This window comes from Alligator sinensis, unplaced genomic scaffold, assembly GCF_000455745.1.
Source record: "Alligator sinensis unplaced genomic scaffold, ASM45574v1 scaffold243_1, whole genome shotgun sequence".
NCBI classification, from domain to species: domain Eukaryota; kingdom Metazoa; phylum Chordata; order Crocodylia; family Alligatoridae; genus Alligator; species Alligator sinensis.
The window spans coordinates 4,683,530-4,706,326 of NW_005841841.1; the positions used below are offsets into that span (position 1 = coordinate 4,683,530).

A 22,797-nucleotide genomic window follows, 5' to 3' on the forward strand; every position below is an offset into this window, starting at 1 on the left:
TTTTTGAAGATGGGGACCACATTGGCCCTTTTCCAGACCTCCGGCACATCATTCGAGCGCCATGAGTGCTCGTAGAGCTGTGCCAGAGGTCCCGCAATGGCCCCTGCTAGTTCCTTCAGCACTCTGGGGTGGAGATCATCAGGACCTGTGGATTTAAATACATCTAGTCCCTCCACAAGTTCCCTGACAAGGTCCTCATTAACCGTAGGCCTGGGTATGTCACCCACCGGGCCCTCGGGGGTGCCAGTGGGGGAGATATCCAGGTCCCTCCTCAGAAATACGGAGGCAAAGAAATTGTTGAATATGTCAGTTTTACCATCAGGTGAGACAACCAGATTTCCTAGCATGTCCTGCAGAGGCCCCACATTACCTGGCACCTTCTTTTGCCCCACTATGTATTTGAAAAAGGACTTCTTGTTGCCCTTGATCTGGGCTGCTAGTCCCAGCTCCATTTCCGCCTAGGTCTTCCTGTCCGCCCCCTTACATTCCTGAGCTACCGAGGTATAGCCCTTTCTTGTGATGGCCCCTCCCTTCCAACGGGTGTATGCTTCCTTTTTTTGTTTGGAGATGTTCCTGGATGAGCCATGGGGGCCTTTGCGCCCTCTTGCCCCCTTTGGCTCATGTAGGGATTACTTCCCTTTGAGCTTGGAGGATCGTCTCCTTAAGGAGCGACCACTCCTCCTGGACACTCAACTCCCTCCTGCTCTGGGACCTCAGTGCTTCCCCCACTAGTTTTCTCACCTCGTTAAAGTCCGCCCTCCTGAAGTCGAGGGCTGCAGCCTTGTTGGAGGCTTTTGCCACCTTGCGCTGGATGGTGAATTCCAGCAGACAATGATCGCTGTCGCCCAGATGGTCAAGCACCCGCAGACCCTGTATCAGGTCGTTGCCCGTGGCCAGGACCAAATCCAACAAGGCATCTCCCCTGGTGGGGCTGTGTATCTCCTGGGTTAGATGGAGGTCCTGTATGTCAGTTAAGAACCTGCGTGAGCGGTCATACCTGGCTGTCTGCTCCTGCCAGCAGATGTCTGGAAAGTTTAGGTCACCCATGACGACCACATCCTTGGACCTAAGTTTCTCTGTAAGCTGACTTAAGAATTCCTGGTCTCGATCTTCTCCTTGGTTGGGTGGTCTGTAGTAGCCCCCCACCGTTAAGTCCCTTTCTCCCCGACCCCCTTGTATTCTAACCCAGAGCACTTCCGTTTGCTCCTCCTCTGACCCAGTGTTACTCACTGTGGATGTGTGTTGCTCCTTGACATAGAGCGGCACACCCCGACCCTTCCCGCCTGTCCTATATTTCCTGTAGAGCCTGTAGCCCTTGATATTCGCTGCCCAGTCATGCGTTGGGTCCCACCGTGTTTCAGTGAGCCCCACTATGTCTGGGTTGGTGCTGGCTAGCAGGAGGACTAGTTACTTCTGCTTGTTCCCCATGCTGTGGGCATTAGTATAGAGGCATTTGAGGCCTCCTGAAGATGAATGGACCTCCCCCCTAATCCCAGCAGTACCCAGGCCCATGTCACTTACCTGATTACCTGTTTTCCTTCTTCAATTATTTCAATTTACCTGTTTCACTTCTTCAATTATTTCAGTTTACCTTCTTCAATTATTGCTTATTGCTATTTAGTGTTCCAGGGCCCCCTCAACGTGTGCAAGTAAAGACTTGATGGCCTCTAATGCATGATACACACACAACTGTGCACCCTGCCATGCAATAAACTGGCTCCTCTGCACTGGCAAGAAGCAATTTCCCTTGGCTGGGAAGCCCCTCAGTTAAGGAGCTTCGAGCTCCAGGGGTGCCTCACGCACCCCTGGGTCTGATGGATTAGGGAAGCAGTGATCTACCAGGCTCAGGGGTTTCACATACCCCTAAGCCTGGGAGATTGCAGCTGCCATGATCCCCCAGGCCTGGGGGTTTCACGCATCCCTGGGGCAGCTATGCCTCCCAGCTGCCAGGACCCAGCGTTTACAGCTGCAGGACTCAGCGTCCATCAGCTGACAGGGCTCCCAGCCCCGGGGGAGATCCTGTTGCAGGTGCAAATTAAAGGTAATAGCAGCCACCTATGAAATTACTACACATTTTTGAGGTCTAACTTTATAGATGGTTGGATCTTTTTATGGCATGATATCTACTTTGCACATGTAGCTGGACTTAAGGTAATTGCACAATGAACCAGATAACTGCATGATACTTGTAACATGTAGATGGGGCCCAACAGATCTATTGTTTGCTAACCTGTGTGTGGCAAAGCAGGACTTCCGGACTAGCCACAGTGCTAGTTGACCCATTTGCCTTTGGGCTCGCCGCCCGTCTGTCTCTCCTGCCATGCCTTGGTGGTAATTAATTAAGTTGTTAATTAGGGCAGGAGGCTGCCCATTCTTGCCCCAGTGCCAGGGGGCGCTATCTGCGGCTCCATTCCTCCCCTACACTGCAGCCCAAGCCTCACAGATGGCATGCAGAGGACAGATTTCTCCTGTCTTACAGCCAGACCAAGCTTAGGCCTCGTCGTCAGGCCTCAGTCTCACACACACTCATACCGCCCTCCTCTCACTAGAACCTCCCACACTCCACCCTCTCTCACAGGGTCTCTTTTATGCATTGACAACTTATTCTGCCTTGTTCCCTCTTCGAGCAGGCCCCTTAGGCCATAGGCTTTATCTAGTTCGTACCTTGGGTGGTAGATGTACCATCTTTTGGGCCTCTCCCGCAACCCTCACTGGGGTAGTGGCCAGCCAATTACCTGACCAGGTCTAAGTTTGCTCTGGCCCCTTCCGGGGCAACTCTATATGCTCACACGCTCTGGGCTTTCAGCCCTCTGGTTCTTCTCCCCAGTGGGCTCCCTCCTGTCTGCTCCCTTTCTAGGGCCACCCCTCACCGGGGCATTCTTAACTCACACCACGGCTAGTGTTCAGGGGTCTCACGGGGACTCTCACTCCTCCCCTCCCCCTGGAGCAGCAGGTCATTGTGCTCACTATAGGTCTTGCTTTCCACCCACACTTAGCCTCCGAGTGGTGGAGGACTTACCAGGGTCAGGACTCACCCCTAGCTCTTGGACTGAGCCTCCTTACTTGGCCTGTGGCCCAAACTACAGCCTCAGGTGTCTGAAGATGTACCTAGGCCTATTCCTCTTACTGGGGCTCCACACGAGCCCCTTCACTGGGGCTCCACACTGCCCCCTTCACTGGGACCATGGGGCTTCCCTCCCCGGTGGACTCAGGTGGCTGTAGCCATGCCTGGCCCCAACTACCTTTCCTCAGGGTCCTACACCCTACAGGGATCAGGTGGCCGCAACCTTGCCTGGCTCTACTCCCTCTGATGTTACATAACTTACCCAAAGGTGAGGGCTAGGGTTAAGGTGCCCCTACCCACCTTTCACCAGGGTGATAACTGGCCTGGCATTTCCTCGGGGCTCACACTCCACTGAGAGCCCCACCAGGACACCCACTCCTGGCAGGGTGCAGTTTTAGGTCATGCCCAGGACCAGGAGCCTCCAAGCCATCCCCTACAGCTCCTGCCCTTACCTCCAGGATGTTGCATAGAGCCTTGCAACCAGGCAGTGTTACTCCCTGCCCTGCCAACAGCGAACTGCCTAGTTTATATGGGCGGCCAGAGATCTAAAATGGTCGCCACAATCAAGCACCTACTGGCTGCTTGGCTCTGCTTTTAAAGTGGCAGACACAAACAGTGCCCCTCCACACTATGACTTCATAACACACCTGAATCATTGCATTTCTGTGTTATAGAGAACAAATAGCTTTGCTTGTACTTTATCATTATATGTTATTATAATATGTTAATATTGAAATTAATTTAGATTGAGGACAGTTCCTTTCATGGAAACTGAAAAAGAATATTTTGGCTGTCTTTCTGTTGTCTGTTTTTTAAAGCTGATTTTTAAAATTTGTTATTTAAAGTGCCTAGTATAGTAAAATTGCTGTGATGTTGGAGTAGTGTTGTAACAAAATTGCCAAGAATTTTACTTTTTTTCTATGAAATAGGTAGCAGTTCGCCACACAAAAGCATTAGAATTTAGGATTGGTGGATCTGTAGAGACTCCTGAAGTAGGCATCAACATAGTAAGTATTGGTATCATATATTACATCAGTTATTATTCTAGATAGGATTGGTGATATTTAATTTTATTTGTATTAAACTTTCAATGGGAGGTGTTACAGTTTTCTTCCCTTAATTCACATTTTTTATTATTTTTTCCTGGAAAAAATTTCTTAGAAAGACATTAAAGGGAATGACTTGTGGAGAGTGATTTTAAATTAAATATATGTATGATAGCTTGACCAAATGACAGCTGAGAGATTTGCCTACAGGAAAATATGAAAAGGCTATAAAGATGAAGAAAAGAGGTTTTCTTAAGGTAGCCCAAGAGGAGAAGTGAAATGAAATGAATCAACAGAAAAATGTGCTGAATTGGGAAACTGCACTGGTGGTGCAGTCTCCAGGCTGTGGTCCAGGGAAGAGCAAATGGCCAGAACAATGAGCTGCCTAGGCAGCTGATGAATAAAAGACGTTTGAGCTGCAGTATTTTCATAGAGAACTATAGAGAATCATAGAGAAATAGGTGTGGAAGGGACCTCTAGAGGTCACCTAGTCCACCCCACTGCCTGAGGGAGGTTCATTCCTGTCTAAACCATCCCGTACAATCCATAATTTAAACTCTGTACAACACTGCCCTAACACCCTAGCCTGCCACAGGCAAAGCAAGGGAACCACAACGGCCATTGTTCTGCTTCTATGAAATGTTGTCAGTATATGCTCAAGGGATCCTAGGTAGAGGGCTGCATCCCCCACTATAGCAAAAATCCCCACAGTTCATACCAGTCAATGGTTGTCCAACCTTTTCTTGTACACCTCCAGTGATGAAGAGTCCACAACTTAGATACTATATTTACAGCATTCCCTTCATCCACCCAAGTAGTTACTTTGTCAGAGAAGGAAATCAAGTTGTTTATCATGATCTGTTTTTCTTAAATCCATGCTGGCTGCTTGTGATCACCCTTTCCTCCTCCACATGCTTGCAGATGGGCCTTCCTTAGGACATGCTTCAGTAACTTCCCAACTACAGGCAGTCCTCGACTTACAGTGTTACAAGTTGCAGCGTTTCGCACTTACAGCATTTATAAATTGACACCCTGTTTCAACTTTATTACGTCAGTTTCGACTTTATAACACTTGTTCCGATGCGACGCCATGCCAGCGAACAAGTATACTGCATTGCCCATCTCCCTGGAGAACATCTGTCCAAACTTCCTTAGACGCTTTTTTTAAGGAAGCAGACAAGACTCCAGAAAACCTGCAGCCAGGACTACTGAGAAGACTCCAGCCAATAACCCTTCAAAAAGTCCAGCAAAGTCACCTCAAAGAAGTCCTTCCAAATCAATATGATTGCTATTTACAATATAAATACATTAATGTAGCTATATTACTCATCTGTAATTGTTCGAGTACAACATTCTGGGGTATTTTTAATGAAAATAGTGTATCGGGCCTTGGTTCAGGAACCAATCCCTCATTTATAACATTGTTTCTTATTAAAAAATTGGTTCCAAGTTGCAACATTTTGACTTACAATTGGTTCCTGAAAACCACATCTTGTCGTAAGTCTGAGGACTGCCTGTATTGAGGTGGGGCTAACTGGTCTGTAGTTCCCTGGGACATCCTTTTTTGTCTTTTTTAAAGAGGGGCACCATGTTGGTCTTTTTCCAGTCTTCTGGTACCTGGCCCATCCTTACCAGTTCATGAAGATCAAGGGTTCCAAGATCTCTCTTGCCAGGCCTTTCAGGACCCTGGGATACAGTTCATCCTGCCCTGCTGACTTGAATTACTTCAGACCCAATAAAAGTTCTTTGACTGTTTCTCTTAACTCCTCCCTCAGCTTGCCCTCTTTCTTATCCATATGATTTTTATTAGGTGTCTAGCTGCAGCTTAATTTTTTTTGTGAAGACTGAGGCAAAGTAGCTGTTGAGTAGCTCCACCTTTTTTGCAACTTTTGTTAGTAGTCCCCCCTGGTTTACTAACAGAGGACCCACAGCTTCCTTGGTCCTTCTTTTCTGGCCAGCATACTTATAGAACCTCCTTTCCCAGGTGCAGCTTGTTCTTTATCTTTGCCTTCCTAATTTTGTCCCTGCAGGTTCTTGCTATTTCCTGATATGATGTCTTGGTTACCTGCCCATTTTTCCATTGCCTGTATATTTTCTTTTGCATTTGAAGCATCCTAGGAGCTTCTTGTGCAGCTGCATTGGTCTCTTACCTTGTGCTTCCATCGTGTTAGGACAGGTTCTTGTTGGGCTCCCACTACTGTGCCCTTTAGAACCTCCGAGCCCTCCTGGGTGCCTTTATCCTTCAATCCGTCTTCCCATGGCACCATGCCTGTTAACTCCTTGAGTCAGATGAAATCTGCTTCTTTGAAATCTAGTGTCCTAATTTTTCTGACATTATGCTTTCCCTATTTTAGGATTTGGAATATTATCATGTTGTGATCACTTCCTCCCAAGTTATCCATCACTTTCATGCCCTCCCCCAATTCTTCCCTGTTTGTCAGGACAAGATCCAAGATTGATGATTCCCTAGCTGTATCCTCCACCTTCTGGAACAGAAAATTGTCCTCCATACAAGTTAGGAACTGGCTTGACATTTTATGTTTGGCTGCATTGTTCTTTCAGCAGATGTCTAGAAAATTGAAGTCTCCCATCAGTACCTTCCCATAGCTTTAAGATAAATTTGTTACCTTGGTCTCCCTCATTCATCTCCTCTTCCTAATTAGGTGGTCTTCCCCACCATTATATTGGTGCTTCATCTTTCACCTTCCCTTGTCACCAAATGCATTCTGCTTTGCTGAATTCTTCTTGAACCAGGGAATGAGTGTATGTGCTTTTGACATAGAAGGCACCACCATGACCTTTTCCCTCAACCGTGTCCTTCTGAAACAGAGTGGAGTCATAAGAGCTGTCCCACCATATCTCTGGGATTTTAACGTACTTTTGAAGTATATTCATGGCCTAACAGTGCTCTAGCATTAATATTTTTCTTAAATTACAGGAATCCTTCAACTTTGATGGCGTTCATGTTGGTTCTACCCACACCATTCCTTTTTTGCTGGAGAACAAAGGAGTAGCATGTGCCAGGGTAGAATTTGATTTATCCAAGTATAAAGACTTTAAGTTGAACTTTAACGACCAATCAGGTATTTTCTTTTATTATTTCAGAATTGTAGTTCAACAGAAAACATGATAAGCTGAAGTGTGTCTAAGGTCTGGAACAAACCTCCCCCCAGAGGTGGTGCAAGCACCTACTCTGGACTCCTTTAAAAAACAGCTGGATTTATTTCTTGCTGGGGTCACTTGATCCCAGCTGACTTCCTGCCTATGGTAGGGGGGCTGGACCCGATGATCTAATGAGGTCTCTTCCAGCCCCTAATGTCTATGAAATCTATGAAATAAAGAGCAACCAGAAGTCATTATTTGATGGTCTTCTATTCAGATGGAAGCACCCTAGAATATCCAGCTGTTTACAGGCCAGAGAAATCACATCTCTCTTGTTTAAAGCCAACCAAAAATGTCACTTGGGGGGTCATGTCACAAAAGCATTAGGAAATTTACAAAAGGATAAGATCAGTTCTTAAGGCAGTGTGTATTGAACTTTTTAGGTTCAAGGTGCCTCTGGGGTCCGCATAGTATGTCTAAGAGGTCTGCAAAAGATGATTATGATCAAATCAATTAAAAGTATGTGAATACTCGCACTTAGAATTCAAAGGGGTCTGTACCTCCATTTAAAATTTCCAAAGGGGTCTGCACCTTCATTCAAAATTTTTAGGGGTCCACAAGTAAAAAATGTTGAAAACTGTACCTGATTCAATGCTCTCCCTCTCTTTTGCCAAAGTCATAGACAAAATACTGGGCTAGATGGAACATGAGTCTGACCCAGTATGGCACTTTTTTTTTTCTTATGTTTCACTCATTTTTTGGCTACAGAAAAATAATAGAGCAATTCTTATATTGCAAAGAACTCAGAAAGACCCCAACAGGTTAGAGTGCTTTTGGTAGTATGTTTTTCTATTTGAAATCTGGATTTATGTTGCGAATCATATATAGGTATTTGCACACTGAACCATGCTAATATCAAGTGGCTTGTTTGATAATCATTGTCTAGTGGGAACTCTTTCAGAGACTGTTTACAGACATAAAAGCCAAAAAAAATGGGCACTTTACTTTAAACTCCACACGCTCCTGCACTGAGCCAAGTGTATGCCCAGAAGGAGCATCGTGTTAGTTGGACCTGGTTTGCCCAACTTTTGTATAGATTGGGCTCTTTAGTGGGGTTTTATTGGCACTTCTATCTAATAGCTGAGTTTTTTCACGTCTGTCAACAGCCTCACTGACTAGAAAAAGATTGGGCAGGAGAAACAGGCCCTGAGATGCTAAAAGGACTCGTGCCACCTACTGGGTTCTTTTGGACTTACCAGAGGGAGGGTTTTTCATATAGACATTTAGAATTTTCCATAGATCTGTATCTGTTTTCAGTTTTTTTTCCAAAAGTAAAATGTGACTGACTGGTTTTGAAATTGCTTTTTAAAAGCTGTGTATTTTTTTTTTCCTTTCCCGGTCACAAAGTTCCCCAATGAGGAAATAGTATTCAAGAAGTTCCACTATGTCAGAAGAACCCTTAGGGATGTGCAGTAAATACTGGTGCAATTTGGGAGAACCAGCACTAATTTCAGGGACTAGGCATCAGTCCCTGAAATTAATGCTGCAGTCTCCAGGTGGCAGATTGCCTATACATGCAGATTAAAGCCTGGTAGAAATCAGCTCTAAAGTTATTACACTTCTTTTGAGCAATATTTCATAGACTTCATAGACATTAGGGCTGGAAGGGACCTTGGAAGATCATCAAGTCCAGCCCCTGCCCCAGAGGCAGGAAGTTAGCTAGGGTCAAAGGATCCCAGCAAGATAAGCATCCAAATGTTTCTTGAAAGAGTCCTGAGTAGGTGCTTGCACTACCCCTGAAGTGATACTATTACAGGCCTTGGGGGCTCGGACAGTAAAGAAGTTTTTCCTTATGTCCAGCCTAAAACGGTTTTGGAGGATTTTGTGACCATTGGACCTTGTCATCCCTTGGGGCGTTCTAGTGAACAGGTGTTCCCCCATGTAATCTGGTTTGGATTCTCAGGCTGGAAAACCAAATCAGTGTTTTGGTTACGTGTTTAGTTCACAATCATGCTCTAAATGACCTGTTATTAGATGTCTTGCAGGGCTTAATTTGTATTTCCCATGTATTTTTCCCATGTATTTTATTTGCTTGCACCATGCGTTTTGCTGGTGTCAGTGTATTTCTTTCCTCTTTGCAATTGATTTATATTAATGGAAATTCTGTTCACCTTCCCTGTGAAAAACATGCATTTGGAAATTCTTTTGGATTGCTTGTAGTATTTTTCAGTTTTTGCCTAAGACTCCCAGGGCATTCACAATAACTTCAAAACATACTTCCTTTGTGCCCTGCCATGTACAGATAAGTATGTGGGGGAGGAGGGGCAGGGGAAGCCTGAGACAGTGCAGGCCAGGGTGGGAATTTAAACCTCTCCCTAATCAGAGCATTCTGCTGGGGCCTGGCCACGCCCCACTCCTTCAGCTTAGCATTGTGGAAGGAAAGGGAGGGCTCGCTCTAGCACCCCTCCTGGCTTTTAGCCTGAGTCACTGCAGGCATGTGCCTGCATTTCTGGAATGAAAAGGGAATGTCTATCCACCTCCAAATCAGTTCAAGCTTTACAGGTTGGACTAGCCTGTAAAGATTGAATCAGTTCAGGCTTAGGCTTTTTGAATGTCTGTCCCTAGCCTAAAAGTGTCAGTAGTATGTTTACTAGTGCTTTATGTGGAGCCATACTTGTACATTTGCAATGTTGGGTTTGCAGAAGTAGTCTAGCAGAGAGGCATTTTCAAAATATGCTGGGGATTTTGAAGGTTGTGAGTGGCCTTCTCATCCTAAGGCAGTTTACAGTTCTGACTGCAAGAGCCACTGTTGCACAAATAGAGGCATTGAGGAATTGTTGCTGGATTGCTGTTTGTCTCTGGTACAAATAATGCATCATCCACATGAATGTTGTATTGCAGTAACACTATTGATATAGGACTTTTGCTGTTCAAAAAGTGTTTTACATCAGTGAAAATTCAAGGTTTTACTGACAAGACCTGAAATTGAGAGTGGATGCATGCAAGGATATGATAACAGAAAGCAAGTTTTAGTCTGTAAATGTAGATCAGACCTAACAATCAGGGTTGGGAATCTATATTGTGATACTTTTACAAAAGCAAAATTATGGCTATGTAGTCTTCACTTATATTATTAGTTACCTTTATATTTACTTAGTATTTTTTAGCCTAAGGCATTTATTTAAAAAGAGAAGAAACCACAAATGGCTTGATTTACAGTGATGATTTTCAAATGACAGTGACTTTAATGGAAGCTGCTGGTGATCTGTACTTCTCAGGTTCAGACCCTAAATACATTAAAAAATAAATTCAGTCTTGTCACACTGGGAAAGTTTACTATGGAACATGAATGACTGGTGCCTCCCAAGACTGGGGGGCACCATTTGTAGGCACCAGTGGGGACTGCCCACAGATGCCAGTGATGGCGTTAGCAGTGGGGGGGAGAGGGTGAGGATGGTGAGCAGCAAGTCGGGACTGCCTGCAGACGCCGGTGGCAGTGTCAGCGGCAGAGTCGGGTGGTGAGTGGGGACTGCCCACAGACACTTGTGGCCATGTCAGCGGCAGGGGGAAAGGAGGCTGTGACAAGCAGCAATCACATGCAGAAGCTGACTGTGGCTTCAGTGGCGGCCAATCTCAGGGGGGGATTGTGGCCCCCCCCTCCCTCCCCCCCCTTGTACTTCACCTATGCATCACCTATGCTATGGAAGTTTATATATTGGGAATCTAGTTGTAGTAATATAGCCTTAAAGAATAAGTTTCATGTATACTGTAATGGCATGTAAAACTGATTTTTTTTTTTTTTTTTTTTTTTTTACAGTGGTTGACCATTATCCTCAGAAACCTTATTCATTTTCTGTGGAGTTAAAAGGAAAGTCAACTTTACAATGCTCAATATCCTTCACACCGAAAGAAGTAAGTTAGTGAGGCTGCAGTAATTATGTTAACTTAGAAGAATATCTTTAGTGTTTTTTTTAAGATTAGAGAAAAAATGCATCTTATATTCTGTGAGACAAAAGTAACAAGTCATTGAAATAATAATAGCAGCTTTGGAAAATAATCTGATTTTTAAGAAGATAAACTTGGAAGTCTGAAATATTTCAGATATTTCAATATTTTTTCTTTTGTTGATTTCCTCATATGGAAGTGAAAAGTACAACTGTATTGCTTCAAATACTTTTTTAAAAGAGGAAAAATATGCAGAACCACAGTAAAAAAAAAATAAAATAAAAAGGAGACTGTATATCAACCAAATTGCTCCCAAAACTAAAAGTAATTAACTTGTTGCGAAACTTGCATGTCTTGACTCTGAACTCCCCAAAAGGCTATAAAAAAAGGATATTTAAACATGCCGTAAAATGTTAAAAGGCTCCAATAGATCATAAAAACATAGAGTCATAGAAAATTAGGGTTGGAAGGAACCTCGGGAGGTATCTAGTCCAACCCCCTGCTCAAAGCTGGACCATTCCTAATTATATCATCCCACCCAAGGCTTTGCCTGTCTGGGTCTTAAAAACCTCCAAGGATGGAGATTTTACCACCTCTCTGGGTAACCTGTTTCGGTGCTATACTACCCTTCTAGTAACGAAGTTTTTCCTAATATCTAACCTAAATTTTCCTTGCTGCAGCTTCAGCCCATTGCTCCTTGTTCTGTCATCTGCCACCACTGAGAACAGTCTAGCTCCGTCCTCTTTGAAACTCCCTTCAGGTAGTTGAAGGCTGCTATTAAATCTCCGTCAGTCATCTCGTATCCAAACTAAATAAGTCCAGATCCCTCAACCTTTCTTCAGAAGTCATGTTCCTCAGCCCCATAACTATTGTTGTTGCCTTCTGCTGGACTCCCTCCAATTTGTCTACATCGTTTCTTTAGTGGGGTGCCCAAAACTGGACACAGTACTCCAGATGTGGCCTCACCAGTGCCGAAGAGGGGGGAAGAATCACTTTCCTTGCTCTGCTGGCAATGCTCCTACTAAAGCAGCCCAGTACACTATTAGCCTTCTTGGCAACAGAGGCACACTGTTGGCTCCTATTCAGCTTTATTGTCCACTGTAACCCCTGGGTCCTTTTCTGCAGAATTGCTGCTTAGCCAGTCAGTCCCCAAGCTGTACCAGTGCATGGGATTGTTCTGTCCTAAGTACAGGACTTTGTACTTGCCTTTGTTGAATTTCATGAGATTCCTTTTGGCCCAGTCCTCCCATTTGTTGAAGTTACTGTGAATCCTAGCTTTACCCTCCAGCATATCTACTACTCCCCCCAGCTTGGTATCATCTGCAGACTTGCTGAGGGTACACTCCATCCCCTCTTCCAGGTTGTCGATGAAGATGTTGAACAAAACCAGCCCCAGGACCAACCCCTGAGGCACTCCACTTGAGACTCGCTGTCAACTAGACTTTGAGCCATTGATTACTACCCTTTAATCTGAACTATTCAGCCAGTTTCCTATCCATCTTAAAGTCCATTCATCCAGACCATACTTCCTTAGTTTGCTTCCAAGAATGTTGTGGGAGACTGTATCAAAGCCTTGCTAAAGTCAAAGTATGTCACATCCACTGCTTTTCCTGCATCCACAGAGCCAATCATCTCATCATAGAAGGCAATCAGGTTGGTCACGCATGACTTGCCCTTGGTGAATCCATGCTGACTTCCTAGTCACCTTCTTCTCCTCCAAGTGCTTAGAAATGGATTCCTTGAGGACCATGATTTTTTCAGGGACTGCAGGTGAAGCTGACCAGTTTGTTTCTGGATTGCTCCTTTTCCCCTTTTTTAATAATGGGCACTGTATTTGCCCTTTCCTAATTGTCTGGGACCTGTCCTGATTTCCACGAGTTTTCAGAGACAATGGCCAACACCTCTGAAGTCACATCAGTCAACTCCCTTAGCATCCTCATGTGTATCGTGTCTGCCCCTATAAACTTGTACACATCCAACTTTTCTAAATAGTCCCTAACCTGTTCTTTTGCCACTGTTGGCTGCTCACTTCCTCCCTAAACTGTGCTGCCAGATGCAGTAGTCTGAGAGCTGACTTTGCCTGTAAACACAGAGATAAAAAAGGCATTGAGTACTTCAGCCTTTTACACATTGTCTGTCAATAGGTTGTCTCCCCCATTCAGTAAGGGCCCACTCTTTCATCTTCCTCTTGTTGTTGATGTTTCTGTTTAAGGTAAGTAAATAGCATATTTATGTTTTCAAAAAAGGCTGTAGTCAAAAAGAGTGAAAGGTAAATTGTATTCAGCACTGTTTCAAAAACAGGCATTGGGGTTTATCCAACTCCATGTGCTTCAAAAAGTATAGAAGTTGACTGTTATGGACCAGAATAAGCAGCTGAGGTCCACTTCTGCAGCAGAGGAGCCTAGTACATTGACTTATAATGAATTACTGAAGTTTAGAGACATTTCATTATGGGGTGGGGGGCAAAATATCCCCTCCCCTTTGGTTTTGTTTGAAGTAAAATGCGCCCACTATTTACATTAAGGGTCATTCAAAATAATATTTACATAAATGATACTTTGTCTCTTTAGTCTTGACTTGGCTACTCTTTGATGTCCATTGTTTTACAACTTCTTTATCTGGAGCTTGCGTAGATGAGAAGATTAGTGCATGATAAGGTAGGGTGTGACTTTACAGTGCACTTCCTACTCTGACTTCCACAGTCCTCTCAGGGGCACACTGAGAATATCCATGTAGGAATTATCATTGATTAGTTAATGTGCTGTAAATTCACATCCCAGTGTACTTCCTCGAGGCCTGTTTCCACCTCATTTACATCTCGTTGGAGTGTAATGTAGCAGTGAGTCAATAGTAAGTAACCTGTAGTTTTGTGCTCTGTTCCAATAGCTGCTAATATGGTGGGATACTAAGGCTAAGTGAAGACATTCGGGGGGGGGGAAGGATGGGATTAAGGGGAGCTTAGATCATGTTAAAAATGGGCCCCTGGTCTAACTTAGTTCGCCCCAGTATGGACCTTACACTTGGACCTTGTCTCAGCGATGGGAAATCAATCTAAACCTCTAACAGTACAGAAATTCTGTGCACACTGATCAGTGTAAAAATGGCAGAACCTAGTCTAAAATAGACCTGGATCGATGTACACTTACATTTTAATTGATTTATGTTAGACTGGCGCATCAAACTTTAGTACAGTTACCTGCACAGTCCCATGGCTGGGAAAGACCAGTTACTGGCCTCATCCCTGGCACTGCACTTTTCCTATCTGCCCCCCTAGCACTGGGCTATTTTTAGACCCTGGCCCCTTGTGTCCCCACCCCCACTACACTCACCAACCCCCACTCCCATCCCACAAGTTGCTCAGGCTGCCACTTTTATCAGCATTTGCCACTGCCAGGAGCCAAGGAAGTAAGTATCAGTAGGGGGAAGGGCAGGAGAGATGTGGGGGTAGGTTTGCTGGACGGGTTGGGGAACTAAAAATTAGCCCTGGATCTTCCCCAAGTGCCCCCACTGACACTGTGAGCCTCCATGATCCTGCCAAACCCACCTGGACCCAAGCAACACCCTCCTCAGACACCGTGTGCCCTTCCAATCACTCCCACGGATCCTGCCTGCACCCCATTCCGCCTCTGGATCCTGCTTGTCATCATGATACCTCCTGTGGATGGTGCCTGCACCTCAGATCCCGCTGGTCCTTACTGTGGACCCTGATTGCCCTTCACAGTCCCTCCCATGGATCCTGCCTGTCCCTCAACCCCCCTGCACATTCCCAATACTCTCCAAGTGTGCTATCCCACCAACTGCCCCACCAGTCTTTCCCATTCCACCTTAGATCAGGTGGACATTTTGGATGCAAACTAACCTCCCCTAACCCCTCTGAATGTCTGCACTTTGCCTAAGAGAATATTACTACTCAGTTACACTATCCATTCCAAATTTTTCGCAGGTTTCTTTCAAAAATGAAATGACTAATTGATATTAAGAGTCTAAATTACACTTTGGAAGAAAGCTTAACTTCACTTTAATTTCAGTAAGAATGAATTTCAAATTGTTAAAATACTCTTCCAGAAAACGCTTCACGCTCCTGACTTTTGTAGGAGAAGTGTCTTGTAATAATGGGGTTTCAAATTCCCTAGGTGTCTTGAAGTATTTAATATGGATGCATGGCATACTTGGTTTTACACAATCTAAGGTTCAGGCCTCATAGTTGCAGAGGCAGACTTTCAAATGTAAACTGAATGGAAAATGAAGTCTTATGCTGAATTTGAAGACAGGGTGACACAATTGTGTGAATTCCCTTTTCCCCTATTAATCATATTGAGGTATCAACTGTGAAGCCCAGTGATGACACATTAATGTCAACACTTCATTTGCTAATGATTTTAGTGAATTGAATAGAGTGGGGGTGGAAGTGGAGCCTACTGATTTGGGAATTGCTGTGGGGAAGGAAATGCAGAGGGAAGAACTCTGCTTGACACAATAACAAGGAAAGGAGAGAATGAAGGCAAGGAAGAGAGAAAAACAAAGGGCAGAAAAGTAGCATGTTTTAAAGATGAGTATCCTTACACTGAATGCTATTACAAAATATGGAATGCACAAGATACAACAGCAACGATGATTGATTGTTGTGGTGGTGATTATGATAATAGTTATAAAGACTATTTTGTACCTTGTTTGTTTGTTTTTTTTAAGTCTCCCACTGATATTTGTGGGTATGTAATCCTAAATCTGGGATGTAAGTGAAGATGAATTTTTTCTGTCTTCATTGAATGAATTTGACTCACATTATTGTAGCTGTAACAAAATATATAAACTCTGATAGATTCTTTATGTATATAGTATGTGCATTTTGTATTGCTTATGGTGAATAAGAAGGCAACATTCTGGAAAATCTCTCTTCTTTCACCAAGGGCCATGCTGAAGTTCCCAAATCCATTGTGGTGAAGATGATCATTTGGCATTTCATTAAATCACTCACATTCTGCTCATACCTAAAATTTAGTTTGGCTTCAGTCAACACCATTCAGATCAGGTTTTTAGTTACAGATGTGATATTCCTCGAAGCTAAGATTTCACATAAAGTCAGTGAGAGATTTTCATTGCTGGATATTTATTTAAAGTTGTGTTAACTCCTATGTACAAAGTTCCCCAGGGGACAGAAGCCAACTGTCAGACAATCATATTTCTGCATATCATAAAATCATATTTTAGCATGCTTCCATAGATCTAGGAATAAAATCCTGGCCTTATTGAAGTCAGTGGCTAAGCTTCTGGTCCTGGGGCTAGGGCTTCAAACCATACATTTCAATTGCTATTTTTCTTTTAAAGTGCAAAATTCAAATCGGTGAAATGACATCTAGGTAAAAGAGTATAGATTTTGACTCAAAATGATAAAATCAGTAGTTTGTGAAAGAGGAAGTGATGCTTTTCTGAATAATGTGGAAAAGAATATGAAATAGTATAGATCACATAGAACAACATTGGGAAAGATATTTGCTGTTCTTTCACTGAATATAGGTATATTTTTAATATTGCTACTGCCAATTTCAAAATTTAATAAATGCTTTCTATTTTACCAGTAATATCCTTTGAGATACATATTTCATTTACAAGAGCAGCCTGTTGGAACCATGTTCTCTTCAAACACATTTTCAGCTTAAAATTGCTATAAATATTCAACAACCTCTTTAGATGCTTGCTTTGTCCCACTCAAAAAATTGTCAGCAGAAATGAGAAACAAAATATTGTCCCATAATTGTCAATTTAGATTTTAGTAAACTGCAGATATAGTAATAAAAACAGAGTAAGTAAACGCTTGCTGAAAGGATGGTGTCCTTATGCAATAGAGTTCTGGATACCAGGAACTGGGAGGAGAGGAGTAGCTGCAGTTTCCCACAGCTTTCCCAGACTAGGATCACCCTGGTCTGGGGAAAGGCTAGGTAGTGGGGAAGAGGGTCTAGTTACTGGCTGGAAGTCCTGTATTGCTCCCTCTTCTGGAAAGATTTCTAGTGGTGGAAACCTCCCAGAAATCTCCATTGCTAGAAATGAATGTTCATATCAACTGTTCTCATGTTGCTATATGATGCTTCCTTGCTGGGTCTCAGAGACTGGCTTTCGGCAGGAACATCCATTTAATGTTTGGGGGTGGGGAGGGTTAGTTTTTGCTAATGAGCAGCCATTTTTTACCAGAATGTTTCCTTGATTTTGTTTCAATAACCAGTGGTTTTTTTGAGGCTATATGGTCAAACCTGCACTCAGTCCCCCCAACTTTATCTGGACTGAGGATCAGCAACTGCAACAACGTGCAAGAGGTGGGATGCTATGAAATGTTGTTCTTAAAAAAGAGCTATGATTTCTCTGAATTATCCTTTCTTTCTGACCTCTAACATTAGAAATGATCTGATCCTTTTATATCACATTACTATATGTTGCTATAAAACTACGTTTTATTTAATCAAGATTGATGCCAGTGCCTGGTAACTGAAGTCAGACAAAAGCAGAAATACTTGTCAGAGAAAATATAACAGTGCAACAAATTTAGCCCTGGGTTGTTTTGTTGCAGTAAAACACAGGACACGGGACTTTTGGGGAGGAAATCGTAGACAAAATTGATCCATACCTGTGGCTAAATGACAGTTATGTGGTTGTGTTTGTGCCAGGTAACGTGAAATAGGATTTGGACTTATAGGCATTCCTTCTGAATGTGTTAACTAACTGCCCTCTTTCTGTTTGGGAGAGAGAAATTCTGCTCTTGCAAGACTTATTCCATTTGGGATCAAGAGAGGCAGGGCAATAATCCTACCATTAATATTTCAATTTAGTTAAAATTTTAATTTTGTTTTTGCTCTGTATCTGCCCTTTGACAAGACTCTATAAATATTCCTGTACAAATCAGGTCTTACATCTTATTCATACTGGAGTTACTTTTTTGGAATTCCTAACAAACTGGAAAAAAGATAAATTTGCCATATAAATAATTTAAATAGGGATACATTCATTTATTCTTGTATGACTTCATCAGTAACAATAATTTCACCTCCATCTTCTTGATTCAAACTGACTTCCTGTAAAATAGATTTATTCAAATATTTGATTAAGATACTTCATCAAAGAGATTTGATTCAGGTAGTTAAGATACTACTCTATGCTTACATTCTCTGTTTTCATTTAATGTTTCTGACTCAGTCTAGCAGTCTAAATGTATACATGTTCCCAAGCAAGTGGGAAATATCTAAATTAATATCTAAATATCTAAACTAAAAAAACCCCAGCTCTAGTTCTGTGTTAAGCAGGACTTGAATTTGTGACCCAACATTCTGTCCCCAGTCACAAAATACCTGCTGTGGTAAATATTTATCCTCTTGGCAACTTCTAGGGTGGATCAAAAGTAAAAACATTCACTGGCACTGCTGTAGGCTGACATGAGAAATGAAAGTGCATGCCCACAGGTTTCTACATTAGTGGCAGAAAGAGCTGTGAAGAGAGAGCTGCTTTAAGTTATTTCCTATAGTTTATTTTTAATATATAAATGCAAGTTCAATGTTCCTGAAAAGTGCTTTTTAATATTTACTTGTTTTGGTGATATTGCTTCTGTTAAAGCTGCTGCCAGCAATGGGCTGGTCTAGCTCATAGCACCATATCATCTGGCCCATGTAGCTTCCCATAGTTAGGGAAAGTTTGTGGTAGGGGAACAGTGTCACTGCTCTCCTGCTGCCAGATATGTGGACCTGTGGGGAGACCTGGGCCATCTGTGCTGTATTGGGTGCTTCATCCCAGTGTCCGAGGCTGGGCGGGAATGACGCTAGGCCCCAGTGCCCAATCCTAGTGTTGGGGTCCAGGCAGGGGTGGCACTGGGCCTTAAGGTCCAATCCTGGTGTACAGGATCAGGGGGGTTGGTGCTGGGTTCCAGGGTCCAATCTTGGTGTTCAGGGTCAGGCGGGGAATCTGTCCTGGCATGGAAAATTAAGAGGGGGGCAGTTTTGGGCCCACAGACTGGCACCATGCTACTCATGTGGCCTGTGGGGCTGAAAGCTTAAGCACTACTGGTCCAATGTGTCAAGGCTTCTTCGAAACCTAATAGCACATGGCATTGCTGTGGTTAAGGCATGCATTTTTTGTAGAAAAAAGCCATTTTACCTAAGTCAGTGGTTTGGGTAGCATCACTTCTGACTCTGGCTCTCCAACCCAAATGACCACAGACCTATTTTCAGCTTGGTCAAGTAGAGTGGGCCTTTGGCAAAGGTCCAGAGCAAGACTCAAACTCATGCTTCTTAGATCCCGTGACTTCTCTGTTCTGTTCTGTCACCACAGCCCAGTGGCCTCATTGCAGGAAGAAACTGTTTTCACCTTTAATTAAAACTTGCTTCATTATTTGATTTATAGATTTGTTATAGTCTCATAACATATATTTAAATTGCAGGTTAGAGTTTTCTCCAGTGGATTGTCATGTCTGAACTCAAACATACCACTTTAGAAAAAGATGCCTGCTAAATGCTTATGAAGCTATACAAGGCTTAAATACGCAAAACCTTGAGGTCTCTTGCTCTCAAAAGTAATCAAGGGCAGGGGTGGGGCAGGGAATTGTGGTCATACCTCCTTTCTGCTGTGTGGCGCATACAGTGAGCTCTCTGCGCCAGTTATGTTATGAGCACAGCTGCTGGGAGCCACTGAATTGCCACTAAAGCAAGATTACACAACACATAAGACTGGTCATAACGATAATACACATAGAAACACATTGGGGAGCTCCCATGCCAGAGCGCTCTCAGGTGGGCCTGAGTCCATCCGACCCACTACCTAGAGTCTTTTCGTAACAGGGCATCTGCTATCACATTCTGGCTTCCCTTGATGTGTTTGACGGTGAAGTTGAACTCCTGAAGCTGCCAGGCCCATCGTTGAAGCTTGGCATTGGTGTTTTTCATTGTCTGCAAGCATTGCAATGGGGCATGGTCCTATAGGACGGTGAACTGCTGCCCTCACAAATAGGGCCTCAGCTTGTTCAGTGCCCAGACGATTGCCAAACACTCCTTCTTGATAGATGACAGGTTCCGCTCCTGAGGGATTAACTTCCAGCTTAAGTACACCATGGGGTGCCGTGTCTCTTGGTGCTCTTGTAAGAGTACAGCTCCTAGTCCTGAGTCAGAGGCATCAGTGGCTACATAGAAGGGTTTATTATGGACTGGTGACTTTAGAATCAGTTGTTTGATCAGGGCAGCCTTTAGGGTGTTGAATGCTTCCTGGCACCCCTGCTTCCAGACCACTGGATCAGGGCTGCCCTTCTTTGTCAGCTCATGTAGGGGAGCTGCCATCACTCCAAATCCAGGGACAAGCCACATGTAATATCCAGCCAGGCCAAGGAAGGCTCTGACTTGCTTCTTGGTTTGTGGGGGCGGCCAGTCTCTAATGGCCTCGATCTTGCTCCCCACAAGGGAGCAATATGACCTTCACCCACACGATGTCCCAAATATACCACTTCAGATAGTGCCCACTGGCACTTTTTGGCTTTCACAGTAACACCAGCTTGCTTGATCTTGCCTGGTTAGTGGTCAGATGAATCAGGTGCGATTCAAAGTCCTGACTGAAGATGGCGATGTCATCGATATAAGCCATGGCAGACTGCTCACATCCTTGTAACAGGTTATTAATCAGTCTTTGAAAAGATGCAGGAGAGTTGCGCACACCGAAAGGTAAAACTGTAAACTCATATAGACTCACAGGTGTGGTAAAGGCAGACTTGGCTATGGCATCTGGATCCAGTGCCATTTGCCAGAATCCTTTGGACAGATCGAGAGTAGAGATAACCTTGGCTGGGCCCAGGCGATCAAGTAAAGAGTCCGTCCTGGGCATAGGGTAAGCATCAGGGGTGGTAATAGCATTCAGCTTCCGGTAGTCCACACAGAACCGGATGGACCCATCCTGCTTCTGGATGAGTACCACCGAGCTGGCCCAGGGACTCATTGAAGGCCGGATTACCCCTAACCCTTTCATCTCTGTGATCTCTCGCTTTTTCTCACTCCTGGTCACTACATAGGTCACATCATCCAGCCTGTCCAGGATGATATGGGGACCTTCTCAAGCTGCTTGCAGCTTGTCTGTCTTTAGTGGCAGGAAAACCATGACCTTATCACCTCGTTCAAAGGTATGTAAGTGAGCCTTTTCTTTATACCGGGCACTTTGCTTCTCCTGGGCCTGGGCCAGGGAGTCTTGTGCCACCTTCATCATGTCAGTTAGCTTCTGCCAAAAGCTGAGCACGTATTCTACCACGGAGGCCTTAGTGGAAGAGATTTTCCCTTCCCACTCTTCTCTTACCAAATCAAGAGGACCCCTAACTCACCTTCCAGACATCAACTCGAAAGGCGAGAACCCAGTGGACTCCTGGGGCACATCCAGGTAGGCAAAGAACAAATGTGGAAGTTTCTCATCCCAGTCACTGGGGTTACAGTCCACATAGGCCTTTAGCATACCTTTCAAGGTCTCATTAAACCTTTCTACAAGCCCATTTGTCTGAGGTGGTAGGTTATGGTCTTGAGGTGTTTCACCCCACAGCACTCCCACAGGCACTTCATCACCTCCACCAGGAAGTTCCCACCCATCAGTCAGGATCTCGGAGGGAAACCCCAGCTGAAAGAAGATCTTGGTTAGGGCTTCAGCAACTACAGGTGCCTCGGTGGAGGTCAAGGCAATTGCTTCCTGGTACCGAGTTGCGAAATCCACTAGAGTCAGGATATATTTCTTCCCTCTATGAGTCTTATGTCTCAGAGGGCCCACAATGTCTATACCCACTCTTTGAAAGGGTTGATCAATGATAGGGAGGGGCTGTAGGGGAGCCTTTCTCTTGTCCCTAGTTTTGCCCATCTGCTGGCATGTCTTGCAAGATCTGCAGTAGTCGGTCACATACTGGGCAATTTTGGGCCAATAAATGTTTGCCTGCAGCTGCTGGCATGTCTGTTCCTTGCCTGTGTGATCAGAACAAGGTAAATCATGAGCCATGGAAAACAATTGTTATCTGAACTTACGAGGTACTATGAGCTGGCGACGGGGTTCCCAGGTCTCAGCCTGGTTCTTTGGTACCCACAACCGATAGAGGAGTCCCTTATCCCAGACCACCTGTACATTTTTAGCTGGGGTGAATTCTCTCTTGCTCCTGAGCCATCCGCCGGAGTTCCTCCAAGCTGGGGACCTCTAGAACCTCCTGCTTGAACTTCTCTTGCCTGGCTAAGCAATCAGCAGGGAGTTCTGGTGCTCCTGTAAGGAGTGCACTTTCACCCTCAGGGATGTCCTTTAACTTCTCCCCAGAGTCCGTTTCCTCTGCCACTGACTGACCAGACTCTTTTCTGGGGCTGTCACTTAACCTAACCTCGAGGTCGCTAGTTTCCTCAATGGCTGGTGGCTGGTTGCTGTTAGAGGGAGTCTGAGTCTCTCCCTTCTCCCTCTCTGTCTCAGTAGTCAATTGGGTGACCAGACCCTTGGAAGTTTCCACTCCTCTTGCCTTAGCCTTTCTGCTCTATTGATGAGTCACCACATTAGTACAGTAGGGCTCTAGGACGTGGTTCTCCACCCTTTACAGGTATTCGAGCTCCAAAACCTCACGTCCCACCAGGATGGGAACAGGAGCCCCTTCCAGCAGTCCTAGTTCTATGCATA

The 22,797-nt window shown here is 44.3% G+C and overlaps 1 protein-coding gene across 1 annotated transcript in view; it reads left to right on the plus strand.

The window, feature by feature from the left end:
* CFAP47 (cilia and flagella associated protein 47) overlaps positions 1 to 22,797 on the plus strand; it is a 757,346-nt gene that overhangs the window by 90,632 nt on the left and 643,917 nt on the right. The window contains exons 19-21 of the mRNA XM_014520638.2: positions 3,994 to 4,071; positions 7,049 to 7,193; positions 11,030 to 11,124. Coding sequence (XP_014376124.2) covers positions 3,994 to 4,071; positions 7,049 to 7,193; positions 11,030 to 11,124 — 318 coding nt within the window. The remainder of the gene's footprint in view (positions 1 to 3,993; positions 4,072 to 7,048; positions 7,194 to 11,029; positions 11,125 to 22,797) is intronic.